Source organism: Eucyclogobius newberryi, unplaced genomic scaffold, assembly GCF_026437365.1.
Source record: "Eucyclogobius newberryi isolate DKJ021-1_F unplaced genomic scaffold, fEucNew1.0.hap1 SCAF_3, whole genome shotgun sequence".
Classification (NCBI taxonomy): Eukaryota; Metazoa; Chordata; class Actinopteri; order Gobiiformes; family Gobiidae; genus Eucyclogobius; species Eucyclogobius newberryi.
In genome coordinates this window covers 32610793-32635141 of record NW_027315945.1, presented here as the reverse complement: position 1 = coordinate 32635141, position 24349 = coordinate 32610793, and the positions used below count along the sequence as shown (strand labels likewise).

The 24349-nt window shown below is 40.5% G+C and overlaps 3 protein-coding genes across 3 annotated transcripts; all 3 read left to right on the top strand.

Moving 5' to 3' along the window:
- Nucleotides 1-727: 727 nt before the first annotated feature.
- On the top strand, nt 728-3959 carry rpl18 (ribosomal protein L18). The gene is made up of 7 exons (XM_072461017.1): nt 728-882; nt 1371-1457; nt 1528-1635; nt 2075-2173; nt 2250-2373; nt 3290-3359; nt 3812-3959. The coding sequence occupies exons 1-7, from the start codon at nt 880-882 to the stop codon at nt 3885-3887; spliced, it is 567 nt and encodes a 188-aa protein (XP_072317118.1). The 5' UTR covers nt 728-879; the 3' UTR covers nt 3888-3959.
- Nucleotides 3960-7710: 3751 nt separating this feature from the next.
- On the top strand, nt 7711-14312 carry sphk2 (sphingosine kinase 2). The gene is made up of 7 exons (XM_072461407.1): nt 7711-8351; nt 8975-9124; nt 9195-9289; nt 9389-9504; nt 9579-9776; nt 9855-11421; nt 12036-14312. The coding sequence occupies exons 1-7, from the start codon at nt 7886-7888 to the stop codon at nt 12096-12098; spliced, it is 2655 nt and encodes an 884-aa protein (XP_072317508.1). The 5' UTR covers nt 7711-7885; the 3' UTR covers nt 12099-14312.
- Nucleotides 14313-15417: 1105 nt separating this feature from the next.
- On the top strand, nt 15418-24314 carry cyth2 (cytohesin 2). The gene is made up of 12 exons (XM_072461408.1): nt 15418-15610; nt 17262-17412; nt 17931-17997; nt 18074-18192; nt 18273-18353; nt 18457-18569; nt 19122-19270; nt 20502-20613; nt 21848-21924; nt 22471-22542; nt 22639-22793; nt 24079-24314. Exons 1-12 carry the CDS (start codon nt 15544-15546, stop codon nt 24164-24166), a joined length of 1251 nt encoding a protein of 416 aa, XP_072317509.1. The 5' UTR covers nt 15418-15543; the 3' UTR covers nt 24167-24314.
- The last annotated feature ends 35 nt before the right edge of the window (nt 24315-24349 follow it).

The following is a 24349-nucleotide window of genomic DNA, read 5'->3' as shown; positions in this document are numbered from 1 at the left end:
AAGAGCATCCATATATATATAAAATTCTGAAATACATATACATATACATACAAATATATATATATATATATATATATATATATATATATACATATATAAATTAACATGATACGTGTGGTTGTTTACATATTTTTTAAGATAAGATAATCTTCATTTTCCACACAATGGGGGAAATTCCACTGTTGTAACACAGCTTAGGCACAGAAGTGGAATAATAAAAACAGATAACTTAGAAATAACTCCAACAATCTTAATAATAATAAAACTCTTATTTACAGCTGTTATATGGACAGAAAATATTGCACCAGGGATGATTGACATTATGTTACAGTATTGCACATGCGTACAACAGTATTGCACAAGAATTATAAAAAGCTGAATGACACACATTCAGGGCTTTCAGTGTTCATTGTAGAGTCTGACACAGCCTGACACAGTCTTAACAAAGTGCATCTGTAATAATCATCATAATTATTAGGTTTAAGTAGGACATTTACTTGGTCCATAAAATAAAAGTCAGCACACAGACAAAGACAAGAGGTACGTCGTGTGTCATTTTGGAAAATTGTGCAAACTTCTGAACTTGAAAACACACACAAATTACTTCTAAAAATGACCACAATTCAAAACACATTTAGTCTCAAATTGGTGTTGATAATGTGTTGGAGCCGTTTCTAAAACAAAATAATTGTGTTACGACTCAAAAAAGATGAAAACACTGGCCTAGATATGACTCCTGTGACAGTTCACCGCTCCACCAGCAGAGGCGCTGTCTAAAAACACGTGTGCGCGCAATGTCCAATCAGGGCCGCGAGACTTTTGGCCAAACTTTATCGCGAGATCTCGGCTCTTCCTTTTCCCTTTTCGCTCGAGTCCAAGATGGTAGGTGCCGCTGCTTGGATTTATCTATAGACTTTACGGACTATCCAGGGTCATCCTCTGTTTTTACATGTGCTGCGTCATAAATATCTTTATTTAATAAATCCACACTCTGTTTCTGTCTCAGTGAAGCGATGATTTGTTGTATAAACGCTCCGATACCCTCGTTAGCTTGACGTATCCACTGCCGAGCCCAAGTGTGAAATGTTGATGTGACTGCCTCACATGTTGAGCTGAACCAGAAATTATTTTAGTTTTGGCTCCACAAGTGGCCCGATTAATTACTGCTTATAAAAGCCCCAAACCGTCTGAATAAATCTGCACACAGATCGTATAAATACTAACTTGTACTCGCGTGTGAACTGGCCTCCGCTACATGGTTAGCTCTTAGCATTCGCTTCATGAAGTGATGGGACACACTGGGTTTTCTATAAACGGCATTATATAAGCGTTGACATTAAGTTGATTGGCATCTCCTGTTTTATCTTTAGGGAGTCGACATCAGACACAACAAGGACCGTAAGGTGCACAGGAAGGAGCCCAAGAGCCAGGATATTTATCTGCGGCTCCTGGTCAAGGTAAATGAACATGTTCTCACTTTATACTTCCAGCCTATGTTCTTATTTTAATGCACCGGTGTGTTTGTAGTTGTACAGGTTCCTGGCCCGTCGCTCAAATGCGTCCTTCAACAAGGTTGTTCTGAAGAGACTCTTCATGAGCAGGACAAACAGGCCTCCCATCTCCGTCTCCCGCCTGGTAAGGCTCTTCTCAATAATACAATAACACGTGTAATGTTGAAACTAATTGCACATGAACACTGCACAGGTCATAAGGACATTTGCAGCAGCATGACTGGTCAGAACAGAACATTCAACTTGGGAGAACTACTGTAATTAAGTTCTGATAGTTTATGCTCAATAAAGTATAGAGTGCATTCCAACCTTTCAACTAAAAGTGCATGAACACGAAACCACACCAGAAAGAGCTGGAGTAAAGTATTGGCTGTTCTTTCATGAGTATAGTACAAGTGTTGTGACTTTGAACATGAACTATAACTGTTCTCCTGCTTGCAGACCCTTATTGGTATAACAGGAGACTGAGCTGCATTACTGCCTGTTGAAATATTAATTTAAGACGCTACTTTACCATTTGTATCACATCTGTCAAAACGGGTTTTGCCTTTTTCTTTGTGCAGATCCGCAAGATGAGGGGAGATGGACGTGAGAACAGAACCGCTGTTGTTGTGGGAACAGTAACTGATGATGTTAGGATTCAGGACATCCCCAAACTGAAGGTACACTTCATTTGACTCTAAAACCCATGGACAGAAGTCTTGTGGTCTGTGCATAAAGTAACATTTGTTTTCACAGATCTGCGCTTTAAGAGTAACTGATGGAGCTCGCCGCAGGATCCTGAAGGCCGGTGGTCAGATCATGACCTTTGACCAGCTCGCCCTGGCCTCCCCCAAAGGACAGGGAACTGTGCTGCTGTCCGGTAAATTTATGTTTCTGTTGGATGTTATTTCTGCTAACCTTTTGAGAATTGGCTGCTGTGCCCTTGAAAAATTGAGACTGGACTCCATCACATGGCAGTTCTGAGCTGCTACTGATGTTTAGCTACTTCATTCATTCATGAATTATTTGAATCCAGGCAAGCAGCCGAGTGCTGAACGGTGATCATTGTAACAAATTCTCATAAGCATGTGTCTGTAAAATCAGGCTATTTAAGATATTAAAGTTCATGTAATCTTAAGGACAAGTATTGTACAAAATATTCAGTTTTCATCTGGACACTGTTTTAGTAAATACAGATGTTTTGACTTTAATCCAAGAGTCATTCACAATCTCTAGGATGAGTTGAAATGTCTTTTTCTAAAACTGTCCAGATGATTACAACTGAATCTTTTTCTACAATGGAAAACACCTGGATGGATGAGAGAATACACAGATTAAGAGCAGGTGCAAACGCATGTTCCATAGCAAAAGCAATTAAGAAATAGTAGAAAAAGCTTCAGTTGTAGTCATCTGGACTCAGTTTGAAAAAGTAGACGTTTCGACTCTCATCCAAGAGTCATTGTCAATAACAGAATATATCGGAGTTCTCGACCTAAATTCTGTTATTGACAATGACTCTTGGATGAGAGTCGAAACGTCTACTTTTTCAAACTGAGTCCAGATGACTACAACTGAAGCTTTTTCTACTATGGAACACGCCTGGACGAATGAGGGATTACACCGACATATAAGAAATAGACTAACAATTATTACCATGAACATTCAAAGCACATTGGGCCCATGGCTACTGTAGAGTGGATATTTCATCCAATATTTCTGGACTAAAGCAGCACAACTGCCATGTTACAGTATATTTCCCATCTGCTGTGCTCATAGATTGTGATGCTGTGTTTCAGGACCCCGCAAAGGCAGAGAGGTGTACAGGCATTTTGGCAAAGCCCCTGGAACTCCTCACAGCCACACAAAGTAAGTGGTTACTTCACCCATGTTTTCATACATTACAACTGCCAGGACTGAAGAAATGACCACAATGTACTATTCCACATGCTCTGAATATTTAATACACCTGCCACATACTTCAGCTGCTACTGCATCTTCATAATCATGAACATATTTAGTCTGGGAACTTTTAAATTGGTAACAAATGGAATAGTTTGAGTAAATGCACATTTTTTGAGGGATTTTAATCTACTCAATGGAAAGTTTGTTTTGATTCAGTTTTAGTACAATGATGGTATGAAACTTAATGTTTAATGGAACAGTTGTTAAACTGCAGTGTGGTTAGAAATTTGTAGTTAGTGCTTGAAATTGTTAAACACAATTGCAGACATTTACACATTTTCTCATGCACATTTCAAATACAAACTTTGTTGTAAAAAGTTTAAACTGCTTTCTAAATCTTTTTTTAATTCCCTCAGGCCCTATATTCGCTCCAAGGGCAGGAAGTTCGAGAGGGCTCGTGGTCGCAGAGCCAGCCGTGGCTACAAGAACTAGTCTCATCTTTATTTTTCATGCAATCTCAAATAAAAGATGGCCTTGGCTGCACATGACGTGTGTCACACCTGATCCTGTTGTATCTCCTGTCTAACTCCTGTTAAGATGGTCCTTTTTAAAAAGGAGCAGGGAATCTGGTTAGGATTATTGGTTAACTTTTTTTAGTACTGTACAACAAGTATTCAGACATTTGTTGCCCTTGTAAAACTTATTGAGCACTACAAGTTTTGTAAGGCCGCCTTTCCCAAGTGCCTAAGCCCATGGCAAGATTCCATTTTATTGGGTCACTCTTACTCTTGGGGTCATAAAATGTACTATTTTATCAACATTTTCCTTGTCCCCAAGGGGCAATCCATGCACGTTAAGCCATTTAATACAATAATAAAGGTGCAGCGCAGGATGTTTGAGGAGTTATCCGTCCTCGGGATAGTCACTGTCCTGCCCTCTAAGACTGGATTCAAAATTATTTTGGTTGTTAGGAAGGTTGAATTAAATAAAAAGGATGAGTAAGGGAACATCATCTTCCCCACAATGTTGTTTTCTCAGCATGTAAGTTTTTCTTTGAACAGGCATGTTTGTGTTTTCATCAAATCAACTTTAATCCATAGTTCTATATGAAACATTGTGATTTCAATGAGTTTTCTCTGTGTAATATCCCATGGGGACAAGAGTAGTACCACCTACACACACCTTCATACTCTTGTACTAAATATGACTTTGACAATCATCCACACAAGGATTTGTTTAACGCTTTATCGCCAAAAAGAAGAGGCAAAATTGAGACCATACACTTTTTTCAGATCCATTAGTCCCAAATATGGTACTTTTTAACGCACTAAATGCCTTGTTTTTAAATAAAAGGAAAACACGTGAACTGATGCATTTCCCAGTTATACAAGCTAACTACAGAAGTTTCAAATGTATTCCTTTTTTAAATATAAGTTCGCAGTGCAGTCTACAGCGTCATCCACTCCGGCCCCCACGTCAATAAGTCGAATAACGACCCACACAACATGAGGAATCTGTTGTCCCGCTTCGACGCGACTTCTGGAAAGAATTGACTCAGACCGGAAGTGGAGCCCGTCAGCGATTGGAGAATGTCGGTGGGCGTGGCGCCGCTTCCCTTATCGCCATTGGACTTCCGCTGCGCCGCTCAGAGCCGCCGCTGCGCCGCGTCTCCAAAGAAAGCCCAGGCTTCCAGACCCCGTGTGTTTCCTGCGCCGCGCCACAGCCTCCAGAGCGAAAGAGTGTCGTGGGAGTGGGACAAGATGAGGTAAAACACGCGCACGTTTCACCCGCGAAGCTCTCCGTCCGCCGCGGAGGGCGACGCGCGGGACAGACGCGTTTGTTTGCGCTGCGTAAAGTCTTGTTTTTGGTCCCGGCTAGCCCGTGTTGTCACCCAATCTAGCCTTATCGTACTCTACTTTTGACCCCTTTCTGTGGATAAAGACAAACATTATGCAGGTAAATTGGGACGGTTCTCTTTTGACTGCGTCTTTTGCGCATAAAAGCGCGTCACGCCGACTCAATTAAACGAAACGCTTGACCCAAAAGTAGCACATTGTGGCTAAGTGGCCGGACACTTGAGGTTACAGTAGCCTAGCCACAGACACAAGACATGTCACAGTTACAGTGGAGCAAAGTGTTTCCCTGGTAATAGTCAAAACACTCCACTGCCTTCATGAAAATACACACTTTTGATCAGATTAAATCACCTTTACGCGTCACCTTTACGCGCGTACAAGTATTGTAACAAGTTTATTACCACTGTTTTGTCATGGCCACACTTTTGATGTTCTGTCTGCATATTTAACCTGATCCCGGGTAACGTGAGCTTGTACAAATGTCTACCGGTCCGTGCTTTCCATATTTTTTGGCCCCAAAGTAGCAGTGTGCGAGCGCCACAGCCGGTCCATTGTGTGGCAGACACATTTAGCAGCTGACATTATTTTGTTGGGAGTCTCCGCCCGGGTTTTCAAGGACGTGAGGTGCAACAATGGCATCAGTCTGGTCCATTTGTGTCCCACTATCAGAGCAGGACATCAGCCAAGGAACTGCTCTGATATTGTCCATTCTCTGACTGTGCAATGCCTCGAGGGAACTTTATTACTACTTACTACTACTATAGGCACTTACTACTACATGGAGAGACAACAAACCCCACAGTAATAGTATAAACAGTCTATTTATATCATAACAATTACTGAGACTGTGGTGGCACAAGCGCTTCAGATTAGAATTTTATTTATTGCAAATGTATAAAGGTCACTTATTGCCTCTACTGATCAAAAAGCGCTGATTACAGGTTGGATGTATTGAATTTATGTCTATGTTTATGACAATACTAAAGGCTAAACTAACTAAAAGTATAGTTTTGTTTTTAGACTGCAGGGTTAATGGGAAACAATGACATGTGCCCGGATCTAAAAGGGGTTGTGATATTGACAAAAAATGAATATCTCTATTTGACTTTAAATATGACAGTTCCTCGTAAATGTACTAAAATATTAAAGTGCCTTGGATGAATGGTATTGCACAACAATGAATGGACTGTGAAATCAACCTCATAAGTGATTTATTGTGCAGATTATGCTGCATTTTCCTTTTTTATGTTTATGTTTTACTTGTTTTACCTTTTTAAAATACATTTTGAATATAAATCCAACACAATGTTTTGATATACCTTCCACATTTCTTTATTAAAACACAAACGCATACCAACACTACGGACACCCCACATCGACCTTTATTACACTGTTTTTAGTTCTAGACAAGTTAAGTTTAATTGTAGAGCACAAGTCACACTCAAAGTAATTCAAAGTGATTTACAGAAGAAGAAAAGATGATGTCAATTTCCTGTCGCTTTCTAATATATTCTTATTAGTTATATGTTTTGTTAGTCATGTTAGAAACTTTTGAATGTATGAAGCAATGTGTTGAACGTTGGAAAATACTGGTTGCTCAGCATATTCTCTAAGGATGTGTGCCATTTGGTGATTAATGCTTTGACCCGAGATGAAAGTGTAGGTCAAGGGACGCCGAGATGTAGTTGAATCCTATCTAATCTCCTTCTCTTATCACAACAACTCTGCACTTTTATCGCTGAACTATAGCGACCTCTGTCCGCTCAAATTAACTCAAAGTAAAAGGGTTTGCTGTCTGTCATTAGCTGACAGTCCCATATGTGTTTTAAGCATCTCTAATGATTTCTTTTGTGTTTAAAACAGGAACAGGGAACTAAAGACTGGCACGTGAAGCTTTACCCGACAACTTTGCCATGACGTGAACCAAGCTCCACCACGAACTGCCGTTGAACGAAATGTACATGTCTGTTTGTCTGTTGTTTTGTGTTTTTGTTGACGTCTTAATTTTTTTATTTTTTTATTTTTCACCCTCCTATTGTGGAGTGACTAAAATACAAATATCACACTAGTGTCTCCCAGGCTGGCCCAGTAACTTTGGGTAAAGCCGCCTTATTATCACTAAGATCAAAGATGGCAATAATGGTATCAAAGGTCTTGTCCATACCTGCACCTATCATATCTGGTGGCATTTGATTGCATTCAAGCCAGGACGTTTAATTTAAAATATTTTCTTAATTTGCTGCGTTAATTAACTGTGCAATAGCGGCCTTTTCTTAGCCATGTTTGTTTATTACTGTCTTAGTAATGATTATTTAAATATGGATTAAATAGGCAGTTTTTACTTATTAACCTCTGTGCAGATTTGACACTATTGTTTTTGAATAGATGTGGAAGGGAAGTAGATATTGTAACTGTTTTCTTTTTTTACTTTTACTGACAGAAATGATTAATCTAAATTTAAATAATCTAAGATCTCTCAAAGGGAAAGCAACAACAGGACAACACCAAATGACACTTTCAGCTAATTAAGCACTGAATATATTATATATTACTCTATGTATATTCCACATTTTTTGTTTGCTGAGACATCCTGGAGATTGGACCTGCTCAAGTTGTATCTAAAGTGCAGAGCTGATGAGGATGCGATCCCCAGACCCGTCCTCACTGTCCCCGTCTGAGGCGCTGCTTCATGGGCAGTTTGCCAACTGGGGATCTGGGAGTAACAGTAACAACAACAGCTGCCCCAACAGCCCTGGGGGTCCAGGACGGATCTCCCCCGCTGCCTCCCCCACCCCCCCTTTGGCCTCTAACTACGCCTTGACCCTAACCTACACCCACATACATATCCAGAGACTCTCTCGTCCCGGTAAGGAAGCCCGGCTGCTGCTGCCTCTGTCTGAGCTGGTGGGATGCAGCTGTCCGCGAGCCCCCGCGCCTCCTCTGCTGGTGCTGTACTGGTATCCACCGGGCAAAAAGCGTAAAGGCGTGTCCCGGCGGAGGCAGGTGCGGGCGTACCTGTCCGAGAGCCGCAGTGAAGCTGAGCGATGGTCTGCTGCTGTGCAGTGTCTGCTCCGCGGAGTGGACGTCACAGCGGACACAGGTGAGTCTTTACCTCAGCGGTCTTTACATACAAGTGACTGTTATAATCCAGCTTCTTAACGTATTGTAATGATCCATGATTTTATTCTGACGCACACAGTCTTTGTGGTTTTATTGTTGTTAATCTCAGAAAGTTGTTCTGTTGTGTATGGCTATTAGGATTTATTTATACTCTGCGTATCTTCTGTTGCTCTTATCTGTTCTGCACAGACCGTCTGTATCTTTCTGTGTGTAAAGCCTAGGGTGGGTTACTGTTTATGTTTCACTCCGCAGCATATCACCAGAAAAATAGACCTTTGATGTTTACTTTTACAAAATGTACTTTTCTAAGATGGAGGCTTTTGTGAGAGTTGTTTCATCACATCAGATTATATGTAGCATTCTTAGATCAAGCCTTGAATTAAGGAACAAGTTTTACTACATATCATGTATTATGCTGCACCTACTTATTGTACTTGCACTCCTGCATGTGTCACGCCATGAGGTTGTTATTGGCATTCTGAAGTATAAATCCACAAATCTATCTTAAAGTCCACTTTCTGACATGATTTGAGAGTTGCGAGCTGATTCTGGTTCTGTGCTGTCCTGTACCAGTCGTTTGTTTGATTGCCTGTTTCTTTCCAGAGTTTTCGAGAAACCTGCTACCTCGTCCCAGGCGGCTACTGTTATTGGTCAATCCATTCAGTGGAAGAGGCCAAGCAATGCAGTGGTGTCAGACCCACATCCTGCCAATGATCAGAGAAGCCAACATCAGCTACAATCTTATCCAAACCGGTGAGATGATCTGAGCTAGTAAAATATCAGGGCGTAATGTAAATCTAAAATGACTCTGCATCTTCTTCAGAGCGTCAGAACCACGCCAGAGAGCTCATACGAGAGATCTCTCTACCAGAATGGGACGGCATCATCATCGTTTCTGGAGATGGCCTGCTACATGAGGTACGTCCTCAGTAAACATTGTGACAAACGTGTTCTAACATACATTTCATTGTTCTTGTTTATATATATATATATATATTTTTTGTTTGTATGTGATAGGTAATTAATGGCTTGATGGAGCGTCCTGACTGGCAACAAGCAATAAAAACGCCCGTTGGCATTCTGCCCTGTGGCTCTGGAAATGCACTGGCCGGCTCTGTCAACCATCACGCAGGGTGAGTACGTAACCTTCTACTAAAGAAATGTTCCTATAGGTATTTGAATGGCTGACGTGTGTTATTGTGGACAGATATGACATGTGCCTCCGGGAGCCCCTCCTCTTAAACTGCTGCTTCCTCCTTTGTCGTGGAGGAGTCCGACCGATGGACCTTGTGTCTGTGACCACCAGCCCTGCTCCCAACAGCCACTCCACTGCCCCCCGAAGACTGTTCTCCTTTCTGTCCGTCGCCTGGGGCTTTGTATCCGATGTTGATATTGAGAGTGAGAGGTGTGATACTTTTCTCTTTATAATCTCATTCTTTCCGTTCTCTAGTGTCTAATGATGCCTCTTCATCTTGTTTTGCAGATATAGAGGCTTAGGCTCAGCTCGTTTCACTTTGGGCACCCTTGTGCGCATAGCTTCTCTCAGATCTTACAAAGGGCGACTGTCTTATTTACCGCCGTCCATCACCGCCATGTCTCTGGATGCCACGCCACCTCCGCCACGACGACCTCTGTCTCGCAGTATCACGGAGGGCCTGGAGGGTTTCTGCAAAGAGCCCATTCACCGCACGAGCTCCGACATGGGCATCAGTGAGCAGAGGAGCCTTCGACGAGGCGAAGGAGAGCGGGAGAAAGAGGAGAGGCAGCGGGAGAGGGAGAGGAGAAGGCAGAGGGCCAGAGGAGGCGGGACGGGAGTCGTGAGGGCCAGCAGTTTGGCAGAAGACCGAGAGAGAGAGCTGGAGGGGGAGATGGAGGCTGAGGAGGAGTTGTGCTCCGAGAGATCCGGGACCAGCTCAGAATCCAATGAAAGGGAAGATTGTAACCTGGGAAAGAACAAACGGTTGGATCTCATAAAGGATGAAAGGGAAGACGAGGGCACAGCAGAGCAGGACTCTAGCGAGATGGACGATGACGACCGGAGCAAAGACGGCGATGAGGAGGAATCTGAGCAGGTGATCAATGCAAAAGAGCTGAGTGAGCGTAATGGAGTGGACTTGGGGCAAGAGGCAGATGAAGAAACCTACGAAGACAGTCCCCAGGAGAGCAGACTGGGCAATAGAAAGAACTCGGCACCTTCCAGCCAGATCGTCAGTGCGCTGTTGAGCCAGCCTCTGAGACCGGAATCGGACTCTGCGCCTTACACCGTGGAGGACATGGATCTAAACGGGACGTACTACCAGAGAGAGCCGTTCCCACTGGACCCCCGTGAGCGCGCGCTGACCATCTCCTCTCCGTTCCGCCACTCTCCGTTCGCGCACAAGCCCAAAGCACTCGACCAGAACCAGAACGCTTCTCGCCCAAGACCCCTCTCGCTCCTTCAGCACTCGCAGTCCAACTCGCTCCCTCCGAAACTCTCCTCGTTGTCCCTCTCCCTCTCGCCCACGCCTCCCTCGTCTCCGTCCTGCGCCTCGCCTCACGCGTCTGCATACCTGGCCCCGTGCGCAAACACCCCAAACTCTACCTCGCCTTCGCCTTTACGCACACCGTCCTATTCGTTTAACTTTGACATATCCGATCCAGCAGCGCCGCTCAAAAACCGTCCATTCGTGTCGCTACCTTCGAATCTCCCTAAAGACGACTTGTTACCGCCTCTCGACCAGCCTCTTCCCACCAGAGACTGGGTTACCATTGAAGGAGACTTTGTCCTGGTCCTGGCCCTTTATCAGTCCCACCTCGGGGCCGACCTGCATGCTGCACCACAGGCCATGTTCGACGACGGCTTGATACACCTGACGTTTGTGCGGGCGGGCATTTCGAGGGCCACTCTGCTGAGGCTGTTCTTCGCCATGGAGAGAGGGACGCATCACACGGTCACTTCTCCGTATGTGAGCCACGTGACCTGCAGAGCCTTCCGCCTGCAGCCGCTGTCCTCGCGCGGGACGCTGACGGTGGACGGAGAGCTTGTACCGTATGGGCCTCTTCAAGCACAGGTCAGAGCACAAACTTTGTATTAAGGCTGGCAATGAGTGACCCTCACGATTCCACACTATTTTTACAATTCTGGGCTCTTGATACAAAAATACATTTTGCAAAACATACGATAAATTGTACATGATATTCTGCAATCTATCAAATACATTTTAACAGCTGTATTTTTTGTCAAAACAAAGTCACAAACAGTGAATATGTCAAACAAGTTTCCTTGTTCTGAACAAGCAGCACAATCATTTAGCTAAATATAACAAAAAGGTAAATACTCATGGGGATATATCACCAAATTCACTATACTTACTATTTAATATTTTGAGGTATCGTTTTTAGATTTTTGTTTGTTTGTTTGTTTTATGGTCAATGCCCATATTGATCAGAATCCAGAGCAGGGGATAGCAGGATGCAACATGCTTACTTTATATAAATGTATTTTTACTCAAGAAAAATACAGTAAATACAGTAGATAAAGGTGCACTACTTTCCCAATGAGGGTAACACCACCTGCTTTGCCTGGAATGTTCCTCAGGATGGACTTGTCTGTGCAAGTGTTTTATTGTGTACCTCTGATAATAAAGTCTTACAGTACTGTCATGCCTTCTCTTCCATCCCACAGGTTCACCCCGCCATGTCTCGTCTCATTGTCGGCGATTCCGGAGTGAAGATCACAAGATTCTAGGGACTCAGGGATTGGTCGAGCTGCGTTCAGCATCGTGTCTACTGAATTATGTAATCGTTGTTGCCATGTCCACTCTGCCGCGAAGGAAACGAAGCGAGAGGTGGTAAATCACGAGAGACGCTTAAATACGCCGGGATGCACATTTTAATGAAAAGGGATAACCCACCGAGCGCGTCTGCAGGGATTCACGCGTCTGAAATAATGGGAAAAAGTGATAAAGTTGCACAGCTGTAGGATTACACGAAGCATGAAACTGCACAGAACTATGAGAGGGGAAACAATCCGCTGTTTTGGTGCAGACAGTGCATGTGTCCGACGTGTACCGTAGTCGTATGCATGCAGAAACGCACTACCTGTTTTTGCCTTACCGTGATATTGAACAAAAATCCAAATAATATTAGAATCGTCTTAAATTACACTTTAAATCACATTGAACGTGTCGGGCATCCTCCAGAAAAAAAAAATATCCATGGCCTTTTGTATCTAAGTAGTTTCGGTGGAAAAAAATCGCCCTCCTGGAATGCCTTATTTGCCGCTGGACAATGTCGTTGCTGCCTCCTTTTTTTAAAATCTCCAAAATAAAAATGAAATACTTAATACTCAGTCATTTTTCTTTTGTTGCCCGTAGGCTTTATTAGACAGGAGAGAGAAAGGGGAAGACAAATACAAGTCCGAGTCGGGATTCGAACTCACGACGCTGCGGTCACTCTTCATATATAATAACCAGCTAGGCTTACGTGACTGATAGAGCTGGATCGTTAGGCGTATTTCTGCTCCGCTACATCAGTACAAATTAAATGTGAATTTACATGCAATAGAACCATTGAGATTTTTGTCATTTTATTAGGTTATATAGGAAAATACAATAATAATACAAAGCTGGAGGGCGGGTCAGTTTCTGTTAGCTGTAAAAATGCTGTTTATTTTTGGGGAATTACTGGGCCTATCCACATTAAACAAAAACAAAAAAATGCACAACTGTTTGCATTACACAGTGATAGTTTTTAAGCCATAAAATTAATACGACTTGGTTTTATCCCAACCCTTGACAGATATAGTTCAACATTTGTGGGTTTTATTTTTGGAGATTCCCCCCGACAGTGACAAAGGCCTCTTCCCTCCAAACCTAATGGACAAAATGTCGCTGTTGAAACGTCACCAATGCGTTTGTTTTTTTTTCCTGCCTGTTTGTCTGACAAACTGATGCACGATTCTCGATGTTGGCGAACTTTACAAGCTTTAGTGAACTTGGACACGTCTGAACACGCAAGCCTTTTATCAGTAGCTTTAGACTGTTCATTTTATTAACTCGCTTGATTAATGCCACGTCCATTTGTTTGTTCTTTGTTCATTTTGCACATTGACGTTGAACGAAATGTACATGTAAAGATTGAATCGTAATTGTCAGTGATGGCCTTCAATTCGTCACTCTCACTGTACACTTGAATATCTAAGAAAATAGAGTTAAAAAAATAAATAACTGCGCCTGTAGTTGTCCGTAATGAGCTCAAATTGATCACTGTACATTCACAAATTTGTACAAAAACAAAGTAAATCTAATGAAAATAGATCTAAAATTATTATGATATTTCCAAACAAAAATGATGAATGTAAAAACAAACGTCGCCTCAAATTTGTTGCGCTCTTTGTACACTCAAATATCTTAAAAAAACCAGCCTTGATCTTGCCATTCAGAAATTATACTTGCGTATGTACTCCCATACAAAGTTTTGTGTTGCTCGTCATTACCATACTGTAATTGTTTTTCACGCTTCATCAATGCCTTTGTCCTGAAACTCTATGACTGAACACATTTGTTTGCAGAAAGATGGACAACATATTTTAGCTTCGGGCCTTTATTCTTTTGTTTCACCGCACACAAAGCAGCTAGTACACAAATATTTTACACTGTGCTTTCACAGCTACAGAATGTGATTTTTTTGCTTTTATCAGTAAACTTGTACACATTTCCAAATAGGAGCATTAATAAATAAAGACTCTGAAGTAATTGCCATATTGTTTACTCTTGATGATGTAAAGAGAAAATAGTTTACTTTGTTGAACATGTTTTAGCGCCGTGATACGGACTGATACCTATAAAGCTGTTTATGTTTGTCATGGACTGCCTGTAAGGACGTTGTAATTATTACTAAAACTATGAAAGATGTACAGTTAATAGTTATAATTTTCAATAAATGTAACTTCATACATTTACTTTGAGTAAATGGTGTTCCTTTCTTTTATGATGCGTCAGTATAACCGGGTTACATTATGAGGAACTGGCTTCCTAAAACAAACATTATAAATTACAATAAGTAATACCGTACCTTAAGTAGGTATGTATTTGTAAAATACATATAAAAGCCTACGTTTGAGCAAGGCAATAGTTTTCAATCTTATTTATAACAAATGGCAACCTGATGGTTGATTTATTTTGAAAGACAATTTTATATATTTATAATGATTTAAAACACAAAAATTACTTTGTAAACATTTCAAATTAACAACTAATTGGAACCACTATATTTTAGCCATTGACATAAATATTTGATTAGATCCATGATTGACAGAGTGGGCCTTTAAGGTTTTGATGTTTAGTACTTCACAAATGGCTCATGTTATGTATGTCTATAGGCTAAATGCATGTGTTGTCCTGATTAGGACAGCAACCATTTCTGCAACTGACAATTTTTTTAGTAATCTTGATAAAAATAAATAAATCTAGATTAGTTGATTAAGTCTTAAAGATTTTAAACCAGCAAAGTTTAAATAATGCTTCTAGGGGGCTTCAAGAGTTAAAATATTGTACTAATAAAGCAAATAATTGACAAAAATCCCAAATTGATGTGTTATTTTGGTTTGATGCCAAAGTTTTGGATAAAAAATGTCTTGCTGCGACGCTGTTTAGAGTGTGCGTACTCCAGATAACAATTGACAATTAGAAGCAGCGCAATGGCATGTCCTGTTGCCATGAGGATGAATGACGAAAAGTGTCACAATACCGCCACCCACTGCAGTTAGACTTTAGACTTTAGACTTTAGAATTTATTCTTTAGAATTTATTCTTTGACGAATCTCGAAAAAACTACAAGACCGAGGAATACTAAAGCAAAAGCAAAAATCACACAAACAAGAAGAGAAAAATAGAAATACAAAAATCGGATAAGAAATGTGACCCCAAAAAACGTGTTTCGATTAAAAAATAAATACACTGATAATAAAAACATACAAGAACGTAATGCATTACGCAGTCACTCAATTATTATTAAAACGAGTATTTTCATAGTCGCGCTGACCGGAAGTGTCCTTCTTAACGCCCGGACTCAACTTCCGCTGTCGCCGCCTTCTTTGTCTCCGGCCCAAGATTTTTCGACAATTAAGCGTCATTACTTTACTATAATTGTGCGGATATATTTACACATATATCCACATATTTACATATTGAATGACTGTCGAATCTGAACTATTTATGCCTAAAAGTAAAGCGCCGAAAATGGACGAGCTGGACTACAGTGAGTAACATAGCGTCGGGGGGCTAGCAGGTGGCTAGTGGTGCAGCTAACACTGGCAGCTTTAGCTCGGGTTTATTTGCTTCTACTGTGACACCCAGTTGTTTTGTTGACACGTTTGACTGGAGTAGTTTGTTCTCATCATAATAATATATACATTGCTGCAGGGACGTCATGCAAAATTCTAATAATGTGAGACAAAGCTAAACGAATGCATATTTAAAGACCTGGTGCAAGCCCAAAAGATAAATCAACTTCTCGTGTAATAAGCGTTTATGCACCACAACCTCAATCTTTTTGAGCAACATGCTAATCGGGATATTTGCATGCATATTTTGCCACATTTATGGTGGACATAAACTCGTTTAATCAAGTGATTTATTGATAGTTTTGTCATAGATTTATTTTTCCCCATATTAAATAATGCACGTAAAGCCTCATTACATTTCCAATTGTTTAGAAGAATCATATCACTTTAATTGACATTATAATGTAAACAGCTGCAAGTTGATACTTATTATGACTTAAAAGTTAAAAAATGTAATGTATAGAAATAGCATTTGTATCGCTTTCCCCTCTGCTTTCTGTGACATCTGTGCAGTGAAAGTAAAGACCCTCTAATACTCCAGACAGTGGGTGTGGCTTGTGTTGTTGTGGCATAATATGTTTGGCAAAGACAGAGTTTTGAGATGTCTGTGTGTGATTTTAGCATTTAAAAAGAGGATTTACTTTGTGATTGAGAAATTATTAAAGGGAATGTTTCAAAAGAACATCTTATAAATCAAACAATTTTTATGATTAGTTGACTAATCAAAGAGATGCTTTTAATACATTTTTAACCAAATAAAGGATGAAATAAGGTGACAGGACATTTTTAGATAAAGAATATTTGTTAATCTAATATATTATTGATTTAAAACTGAATTCCTTTTATTTTTGGCATTTTTATTAAATAATGCCACTGTCTTTGTTGCTAAAAAGGTATTTTGAGTCTTTAGAGTTTGTTTACTCTAGATAAGGATTATTTTAAGGATTATCATAAGGATTATAATAATAATAATGATAATATATGACCAGTCGACTAGTCACAATTATTCAGATTAATCTTTGCAGGAAGAAAGAACAGATTATACTTTTTCAGGTACTTAGTATTGTAATACTATATAAGTAGGTCACTAGTTAACATTTTGTTCATAATAATTCGCTATATTGATGTAAAATAGTCCAAGTCCATTTTTTTTCCTTTTTTTAAAGATTTTTATTTTTGAAAATGGCTACACAACCTTTTCAAACACTTGGCCTCGGAGTCGTAACTTTTCAAATAATTGCTACTAAATACAGCATTGTGGGCAGAGATAGGGGGTAGGTGAAAACAGAAATGATCAGGGCTCTCAAGGCTCAAACAAGATAATTCCAAACTCCTTCAATCATGAAAAACAAACATATTGCCAAACTACAGAAAATGTAGTGCGAGCATGAATTCTGTGCAGAGGTTGAAAGGATCCGAAAACAAAATATGAGAACATTTAAAAAGCTCTTGAGCACGTGGTTCAAATTTCTATTTTATATATGTTTTAATTGCCTGGCGTCTAAATAAAGGCTATAATCACATGTACATTGGTAGTTGTACTCATGGCCCACCTTCCCGTTGCAGTCCCAGTAGACCTGAGCCCAGAGGAGCGTGCTGAGCTGGAGGACATTCGCAGGAGGAAAGGAGTTCTGCTGCAGGAGATCCAGAGGCTCAGAGAGGAGCTCCGAGAGGCCATTTTAGAAGTCGAGGGGCTTGAAACCAGCACAGAGGGGAGGTACGGACAACTTAAACTATATTCTCATAGTGTTAGCAAAATGTATGTATAGGAAGGCGTTTCTTTGCACTTTGGAAATCTCATTTAAGGGTACTATGGTTATTAATACAAGTAAATACAAGTTGAGATTTGTAGTAATGTATCAAAAAAAAAAAAAATCACAATTGTTTTTTAGTTTAAATTAGAATATTTTATAGTTGTTGTTTTTTGTCCATAATAAGAAATAGTATTGCTGTAAAAAAAAGAGCTGATTAAAAATAAAGCAATCATTCTGTGCATTCTTTCAAAAAAGGGTTTAATGAGAGGTTAATGCTTTTTTATTTTTTTATTGATTTGACAGTCTTTTGACAGACATTTACAGTTACATTTTAGCACATTTTCATAGTACTGTTTGAATATTGTCATCTATTTCACCGCATCCCTAATTATAATACTCACCAACCTACAACGCCGTAACCCAAAGCATTTTCCTGAAGCTCTGTTAACAAGGAGACTTATTCCATTTTCTCTATTTGCAGTAAAACTCTACAAAAGAATAGACACGTGGCAATGGGAAGAAAGAAATTCAACATGGACCCCAAAAAGGTGAACCCTTTTTTACTTTGACCACACGTCGAGATGAGCATTTCGCAGTTTTTCGATCATAATTTTGCCATTGCAGGGCATCGTGTTTCTGGTGGAAAACGAGCTGCTCAGACACACGCACGAGGACGTCGCTCAGTTCCTGTACAAAGGCGAAGGCCTCAACAAGACGGCGATCGGAGATTACCTCGGAGAACGGTGAGGTCCAAAATCCCCGTCCGTCTTTCCCGTATTTGTTCCCGACGTTTCGGTGACGATGTGCTGTCTCTTTGCCGCAGGGACGATTTTAATCTTAAAGTTCTTCAGGCTTTTGTCGACCTGCACGAGTTCACAGATCTTAACCTTGTCCAAGCCCTGAGGTAACGTACAGCTTTGTGTTATTGATCTATATGTATCTATTCAGATGATTTTGGAGATTTTTGACTGTTCTTTTCTTAAATCGTGCCTCTGCTTCATCCGCAGGCAGTTCCTGTGGAGTTTCCGTTTGCCCGGCGAAGCCCAAAAGATCGACCGAATGATGGAGGCTTTTGCTCAGAGATATTGTCACTGTAACCCAGGCGTCTTCCAGAGCACAGGTAAAGACGTCCTGGACATTTTAATGACTAAACTGGGAAGTCTGTCGCAACAAAAAAGGCTGGAAGCGCGATAGAGAGCTACAGAAAATATCACGATAAACGGAAATATTTAAACTACTTTATGTCACTTACGTAATCCCAGGAACACCTTTTATAAATATTGTAAATAAAGCATAAGAAGTAATAAAAAACAAACAAATGAAAGCATAAATTACGAGATGTTACGTCCTTGTACAGCTCAAATCTAATCTTACAACAACAAAAACACACATTTTCCCACATGTGCAAAGAAAATGTATACAATAAATATCTAGCCATTAAACATATCGTTCCATCTCGCATCAATTGAAAGATAAATCGATGCAGTAATGATCATGACAGGCCTGTAACTCTGAACTGGACCCGAACTTGGACTAGGACTAGACCAGTTTAGACCAAAGTCTTCGGGAATATTCTACGACCAAACTATGACCAGTGTGAACATGATAAGTTATGTTAGTTCCAGTCTGAATTGCTGTAGAGTTTATTCTTCTGTTGGTTGTACTTTCGCAGACACGTGCTACGTCTTGTCATTTGCGATCATTATGCTGAACACGAGCCTTCATAACCCAAATGTGAGGGACAAACCTGGATTGGACCGCTTCATCTCCATGAATCGAGGCATCAATGAGGGAGGAGACCTGCCGGAGGATTTGCTGAGGGTAAGAAACTAATAACTCGCTCTCTTATTATTTATTTTAGCTCAGATGACCGTCTTACACACTAATTACCAGTACTATCTTTAAAAAAAAAAAAAAGCCAAAATAAAGTACTAACATCAAAAAACGATTTGGTTGCTGCAAACTATCTGCTGTTTATTTAACAAGGAAGGTGTGAAGTTAAAGCAGGTAAATCTAAAATGTTTATGAGTTTGTTTGTGAACATTTTGTGCTGGTCAGTTTGGGACGAAATCTGATTCCGTTTCTGAAATTCCTCTAGGAGGTAAATATGATCATTGCTCTTTTAATTTTACTTTGATGTGCATTGGTGAAGGTCTGAATTGAGCTGAAGTCCTTAGACATCAATTTAGTTTGTACAGTTAGAGCTCACTTTAAAGATTCTGTTTGAAAATAGAAGATAAAGCTTGATTTTTTTTTTTATTTTTTATCATTCATCACTTTTCAAGCCTATAAATGTCTGGTATATTTTACCTTTTATTGGATTGTGGTAATGTTCTTTGTTAATGCAGTAGCTATGTTCCTTTAGTCTCTGAATATTGTTAATCATTGTGCATTAGGATTAGCAGCAGGTTGTGTTGGACTCACACATCACTGTGATCCATAATGCTCTCTGAGTGCTCAGAGGTTCACTCTGATCTATAGGACAATGTGTGGTCACACGAGGGCTCACGGAGAGCTGAGGTCACTAAATCCTGCCCTCAGGACATAGTGGACATAGCCTTCTGTTATGCTGTTCCCACAGCTTGGAACTCCCTTTAATTGCAATTAAGCTTGTGTAAACCTGTCTCACCTCGGGGTTTCTCTCCATTAAAAAAACAAATGTAGTTCTATTAAATAATTCATAAATGTCTCTTTCAAATTTGTAAATATTTATATGATTGTTTCACTTTGGCTCAGGTCACCCGTGAGAAGGAGGTTTCAATCTCAATGGGTTTTTTACCGGGTTAAATAAAGGTTAATAAATTAGATCTTTCAAGAGGTAAAAGCTTGTTTTTCTAGGAATTTCTGCAATAATCCCTGCAATGGAGTCAATGCACTGTAGAAACGTTTAATGCCGCACTGTGGAGCATTTCAGGCAGAGCAATAACAACTCCATGGAGACGAGCTGGTGGTGGAACAGATACATATTGCACTTTTAATGGTCAAAGAAGGACTCATAACTGCATAACTTTTATCACCCTAAGAAGGCACATTTTCCTCTTCTGTTGTTTAGAATCTTTACGAAAGTATTAAAAACGAGCCCTTTAAGATCCCGGAGGACGACGGAAACGACCTGACGCACACCTTTTTCAACCCGGACAGAGAAGGCTGGCTGCTCAAACTCGGTGAGATGATTTCAACAATGCCTCACTACTGTGTTGTTTATTCACTATTACATTTAAACTTTTCTCAGGTTATACTTTGTGACTTTACTTGAAGTGACACAGAGCAAGTATTATGTAGCGACGGGAGATGTGACAATAATTCTGCTTTATGCACCTATGCCGTCTACTTTCACTACCTACTCCTCCTGATTTACCTCGGAGTGAGAAATGGGGGGGGATTCAACCAATTACAGTAAAGCGTCTCAAAGCGGTTTGATCCTCATCCGAGCACGGACAAAGATTAAACTTAAAAGCGTCGTACAACCAAAGACGAGCTGCGGTCGCCATCAAACCTGTGCCGAGAGTTTGCACCGTCACCGCGTCTACGATCTCACGGTAAACACAAGCGCTCCTCGAAGTAACTGATGAGGAGCTCGAGCCCTTTTCTCTTTCATCAAGTTATTTTTATAAGCACAAAAACGCCGCCTCCACTAACCGGTACGACAAGTCTTATTCCGTGACGACCATAAATCTTGAAAAACCTGTGATATTTTAAACCTGCTTTTGCCCTAAATTAGAGCCGTCCTATAAAATGACCTGTTTCAGAAGATGGAACTTAATTAAACACAACATAATCAAAAGTTTCTTCAAAATGACCATATGCTCTTATTCTAGTTCTGACATATTTATAAACCATTCTTAAACAAGTCAGAAAAAGGCAAAGTTGGTCCTGTTGTACTTAAGTATTTTCTCAAATGTCTCTAGTTTCAAAACCATCTTCAGCATCCGCCCCTTAATAAAACCGCAGTGTAAATGAACCTCGAAAACGCCGACCTGGTGACATTTGTCGATATCTCCTTCACCCCTGGACCACGCTCTGCTCTTTAATGACCGTGCCTCTGTTCGCCACCACGTCTGAGCCGCCACCGCAGGCGCTCAGTAACGTCCAAAGCATGAGCCGCTCGTCCGTGCGATGGCGGTCTACTCGTTTGTTCTTTTGCATGGCGGGGCTCGTTATCTACATGTCACTAATTGTCTGTTTTTCCTCCCTATCTGACGATGTTTGTCTGGCCTGCCTCTAAACCTCCTCCTCCTCCCCTGCGTCTTTGCTTCTTCTGCGATTTCAACCTTGCTACTGCTGCTTCTTTTGCTCAGGAGGTATGTATGGCATCATTGTAGTTTCCAGCTTCGATAGAGACACTAGAGTTCATGTCGAGGAGTGACGCTCTTTTCACCAAAACATTTTTTGTTCCAGGGGGACGCGTAAAGACCTGGAAAAGACGGTGGTTCATTCTCACAGACAACTGCCTTTATTACTTTGAATACACCACAGTAAGTCACGCCAAAGCCCTCACGTTCACGCTCAGACACGGTTTAAGAATTCATAATACAACTGAAAGAGCGGTGCAATAGTCGTGCCAATTTCAGAGTAAAGAAGTAAAAGTTAAAAAATAGATAACAAGGCCACGGTAAAAGCAGTTGCAATGTTGTCGTTATGACATTTTCAAACAGTTTTGGAGGATTTTTATTTATTCTTCTTTTTTCATTTAAGAACATAGAAGTTAAAAAAAAAAAAAAGGTTAAAAAACAAACTGAATTTTTCTAAAATATCGTTTCATCTTATCTAACATAAGAGTCCCACCTAGTCCAAATAAATTCCTTTTCTTTTTTATATGAATCTTTTTCATTTTTAAAGAAAAATAATTAACATAAAACAAAGAACACAAAAAAGAGACATTTTCAAAGCCATTCTGCATTTTATTCTGATTTATAGTATGTCTATTTTATTATTTGCTCTAATAAGCATGCTTCATTTCTGCACTACTTTTAATCTATTTAAAAACACTAATGTAACTTTTGATTCGTGTTTACTTTAAGGACAAAGAGCCCAGAGGAATCATTCCATTGGAAAACCTCAGCATCCGTGAAGTGGAAGATCCCAGGAAACCGGTTTGTTTTTTTGTATTTTTAGTTTAAATGCATAACAAACGCTTTCAGAAGTTGTATTAAAAAAATAACACGTATCTTGTTTTTCGTCTCCCGTAGAACTGCTTCGAGCTGTACATCCCTAACAACCGCGGGCAGCTCATTAAGGCGTGTAAAACGGAGGCGGACGGCCGCGTAGTGGAGGGTAATCACATGGTTTACCGCATTTCTGCCCCGACGCCTGAAGAAAAGGACGAGTGGATTCACAGCATCAAGTGAGTGTCCGAGGAAATGATGGAAGAGCTGACGATCTAGAGTGTGCGATGTCTAGAAACAAAGCCCTGGAGCTGAGTGTCGCTCCGGAGTAGAAATCGCACCAGCCAAAAAATGCACAATAGCGAAGAAAAAAACATATACAAGTCTCGCTGGAGTATAAGTCGCATATTTTGGGGAAATGTTTTTGATCAAATCCAAGACCAAGACTGAGAAATGCAATTTAAAATAACAGTTTGGAGAACACAATGAATATGTTTACGTATGCTAACGTAACACCTTCAGTATTACCCCAAATCACTCAAATTCGGAGGTAGAGGAAGGGCCGATTCTTCTTCTGCGTCGCTTAGAGCCTAGAGCGCCCTCCGGTGTGAAAATAATGAATAATATCACGTATAAGTAGCACCCGGCCAAACTATGAAAAAAGGTGCGACTTATGATCCAGAAAATACGGTACATGTCGCACCTTTAGCATACAGATGAAAGCTTTCTTCCAACACATATAAAACAGTTTTAAAATGGTGCAGGACCGACCACATATATAAATTTTAAAATGTTTATTTGCACAACCTTAAAATGGAGCTTTTAACTATGCTCTAACATTGTTCACTTGTTAAAGTGAGTAGCTACCTGGAGTAGCATTTAGCTAGCACTTAGCTTCATTCACACTGATTCATTCTGTTTATTAAATCACCTTCTCTGCTCCTTCTCTGAGCCTCACAAAACACACATTTCTTAGTTTTCTGATGTCATGGGGGACGATCTGAAGATCCCGGTGCTGTTTTTAAGTCCATAATTCATCCCCAGACTCGTTCTGAGCATTAGGGCCATCGTATCGTGTTCATTACATGTGCGTGCTCACATTAGCATGTTGGAGGAAAGCTGGGTGTTGTTTATCTCCTGTAGATGCATTATTTAAAGTTCTAAAAACAAGAGCATGTGCTTTGGTCTATTTTGGACATTGAAAATCACAAAATTGATCTAAAAATCTAAACATTTCCCGCGCGGTTTCCTGTGTGCGTTGCAGTTTAAGAAAATAAAATTGCAATTACAGTTAATAAATATCCGTGAGCGTGACTCAAGCAGTGAAGACCTGGAGCGAGATGACTCAAATATGCACTAATCACTCGAAATACAACATCCAGTGGTTCAATGACGACGAGGAACAATTTAAAGCTCTTAAAGGTGCCCAGTACAAAACAAATGCATAATATCTGCCCTTTTTAGCTCTCATTCTTTTCTATTTGAAGCTCTCTGGTTGACAGTTCCCACATTTGCCTTCTCCAGATCGGCCGTCAGCGTGGATCCCTTCTACGAGATGCTCGCCGCCAGAAAGAAGCGCATTTCGCTCAAGAAGAAGGAGGAGCAGCCGTAAAAAACTCCAGCTCCTTTCCTCTTCCGTCTTCCTGTTTATCCTTCCGACGTGGGGATTTTGTCCTCCGCTCTCGTATTAGCTCACCACCTCCTTCCCACCTCTACCACACTCTCCTGTCTACGAGACGTTTCAATGCTGCATTTTAGAGGTCAAACGGAACAATAGATTTCTCATCGAGGCGGC

Coding starts and splice junctions, on each gene's coding strand:
- cyth2 (XM_072461408.1), top strand. CDS start 15,544: ATGACTGTCGAATCTGAACTATTTATGCCTAAAAGTAAAGCGCCGAAA. Junction 17,413..17,930: donor GAAACCAGCACAGAGGGGAG/GTACGGACAACT, acceptor CTCTATTTGCAG/TAAAACTCTACAAAAGAATA. Junction 18,570..19,121: donor AGGCGTCTTCCAGAGCACAG/GTAAAGACGTCC, acceptor GTACTTTCGCAG/ACACGTGCTACGTCTTGTCA.
- rpl18 (XM_072461017.1), top strand. Junction 2,374..3,289: donor GGGAACTGTGCTGCTGTCCG/GTAAATTTATGT, acceptor GCTGTGTTTCAG/GACCCCGCAAAGGCAGAGAG. Junction 3,360..3,811: donor ACTCCTCACAGCCACACAAA/GTAAGTGGTTAC, acceptor TAATTCCCTCAG/GCCCTATATTCGCTCCAAGG.
- sphk2 (XM_072461407.1), top strand. CDS start 7,886: ATGAGGATGCGATCCCCAGACCCGTCCTCACTGTCCCCGTCTGAGGCG. Junction 9,125..9,194: donor CTACAATCTTATCCAAACCG/GTGAGATGATCT, acceptor CATCTTCTTCAG/AGCGTCAGAACCACGCCAGA. Junction 9,505..9,578: donor TCTGTCAACCATCACGCAGG/GTGAGTACGTAA, acceptor TATTGTGGACAG/ATATGACATGTGCCTCCGGG.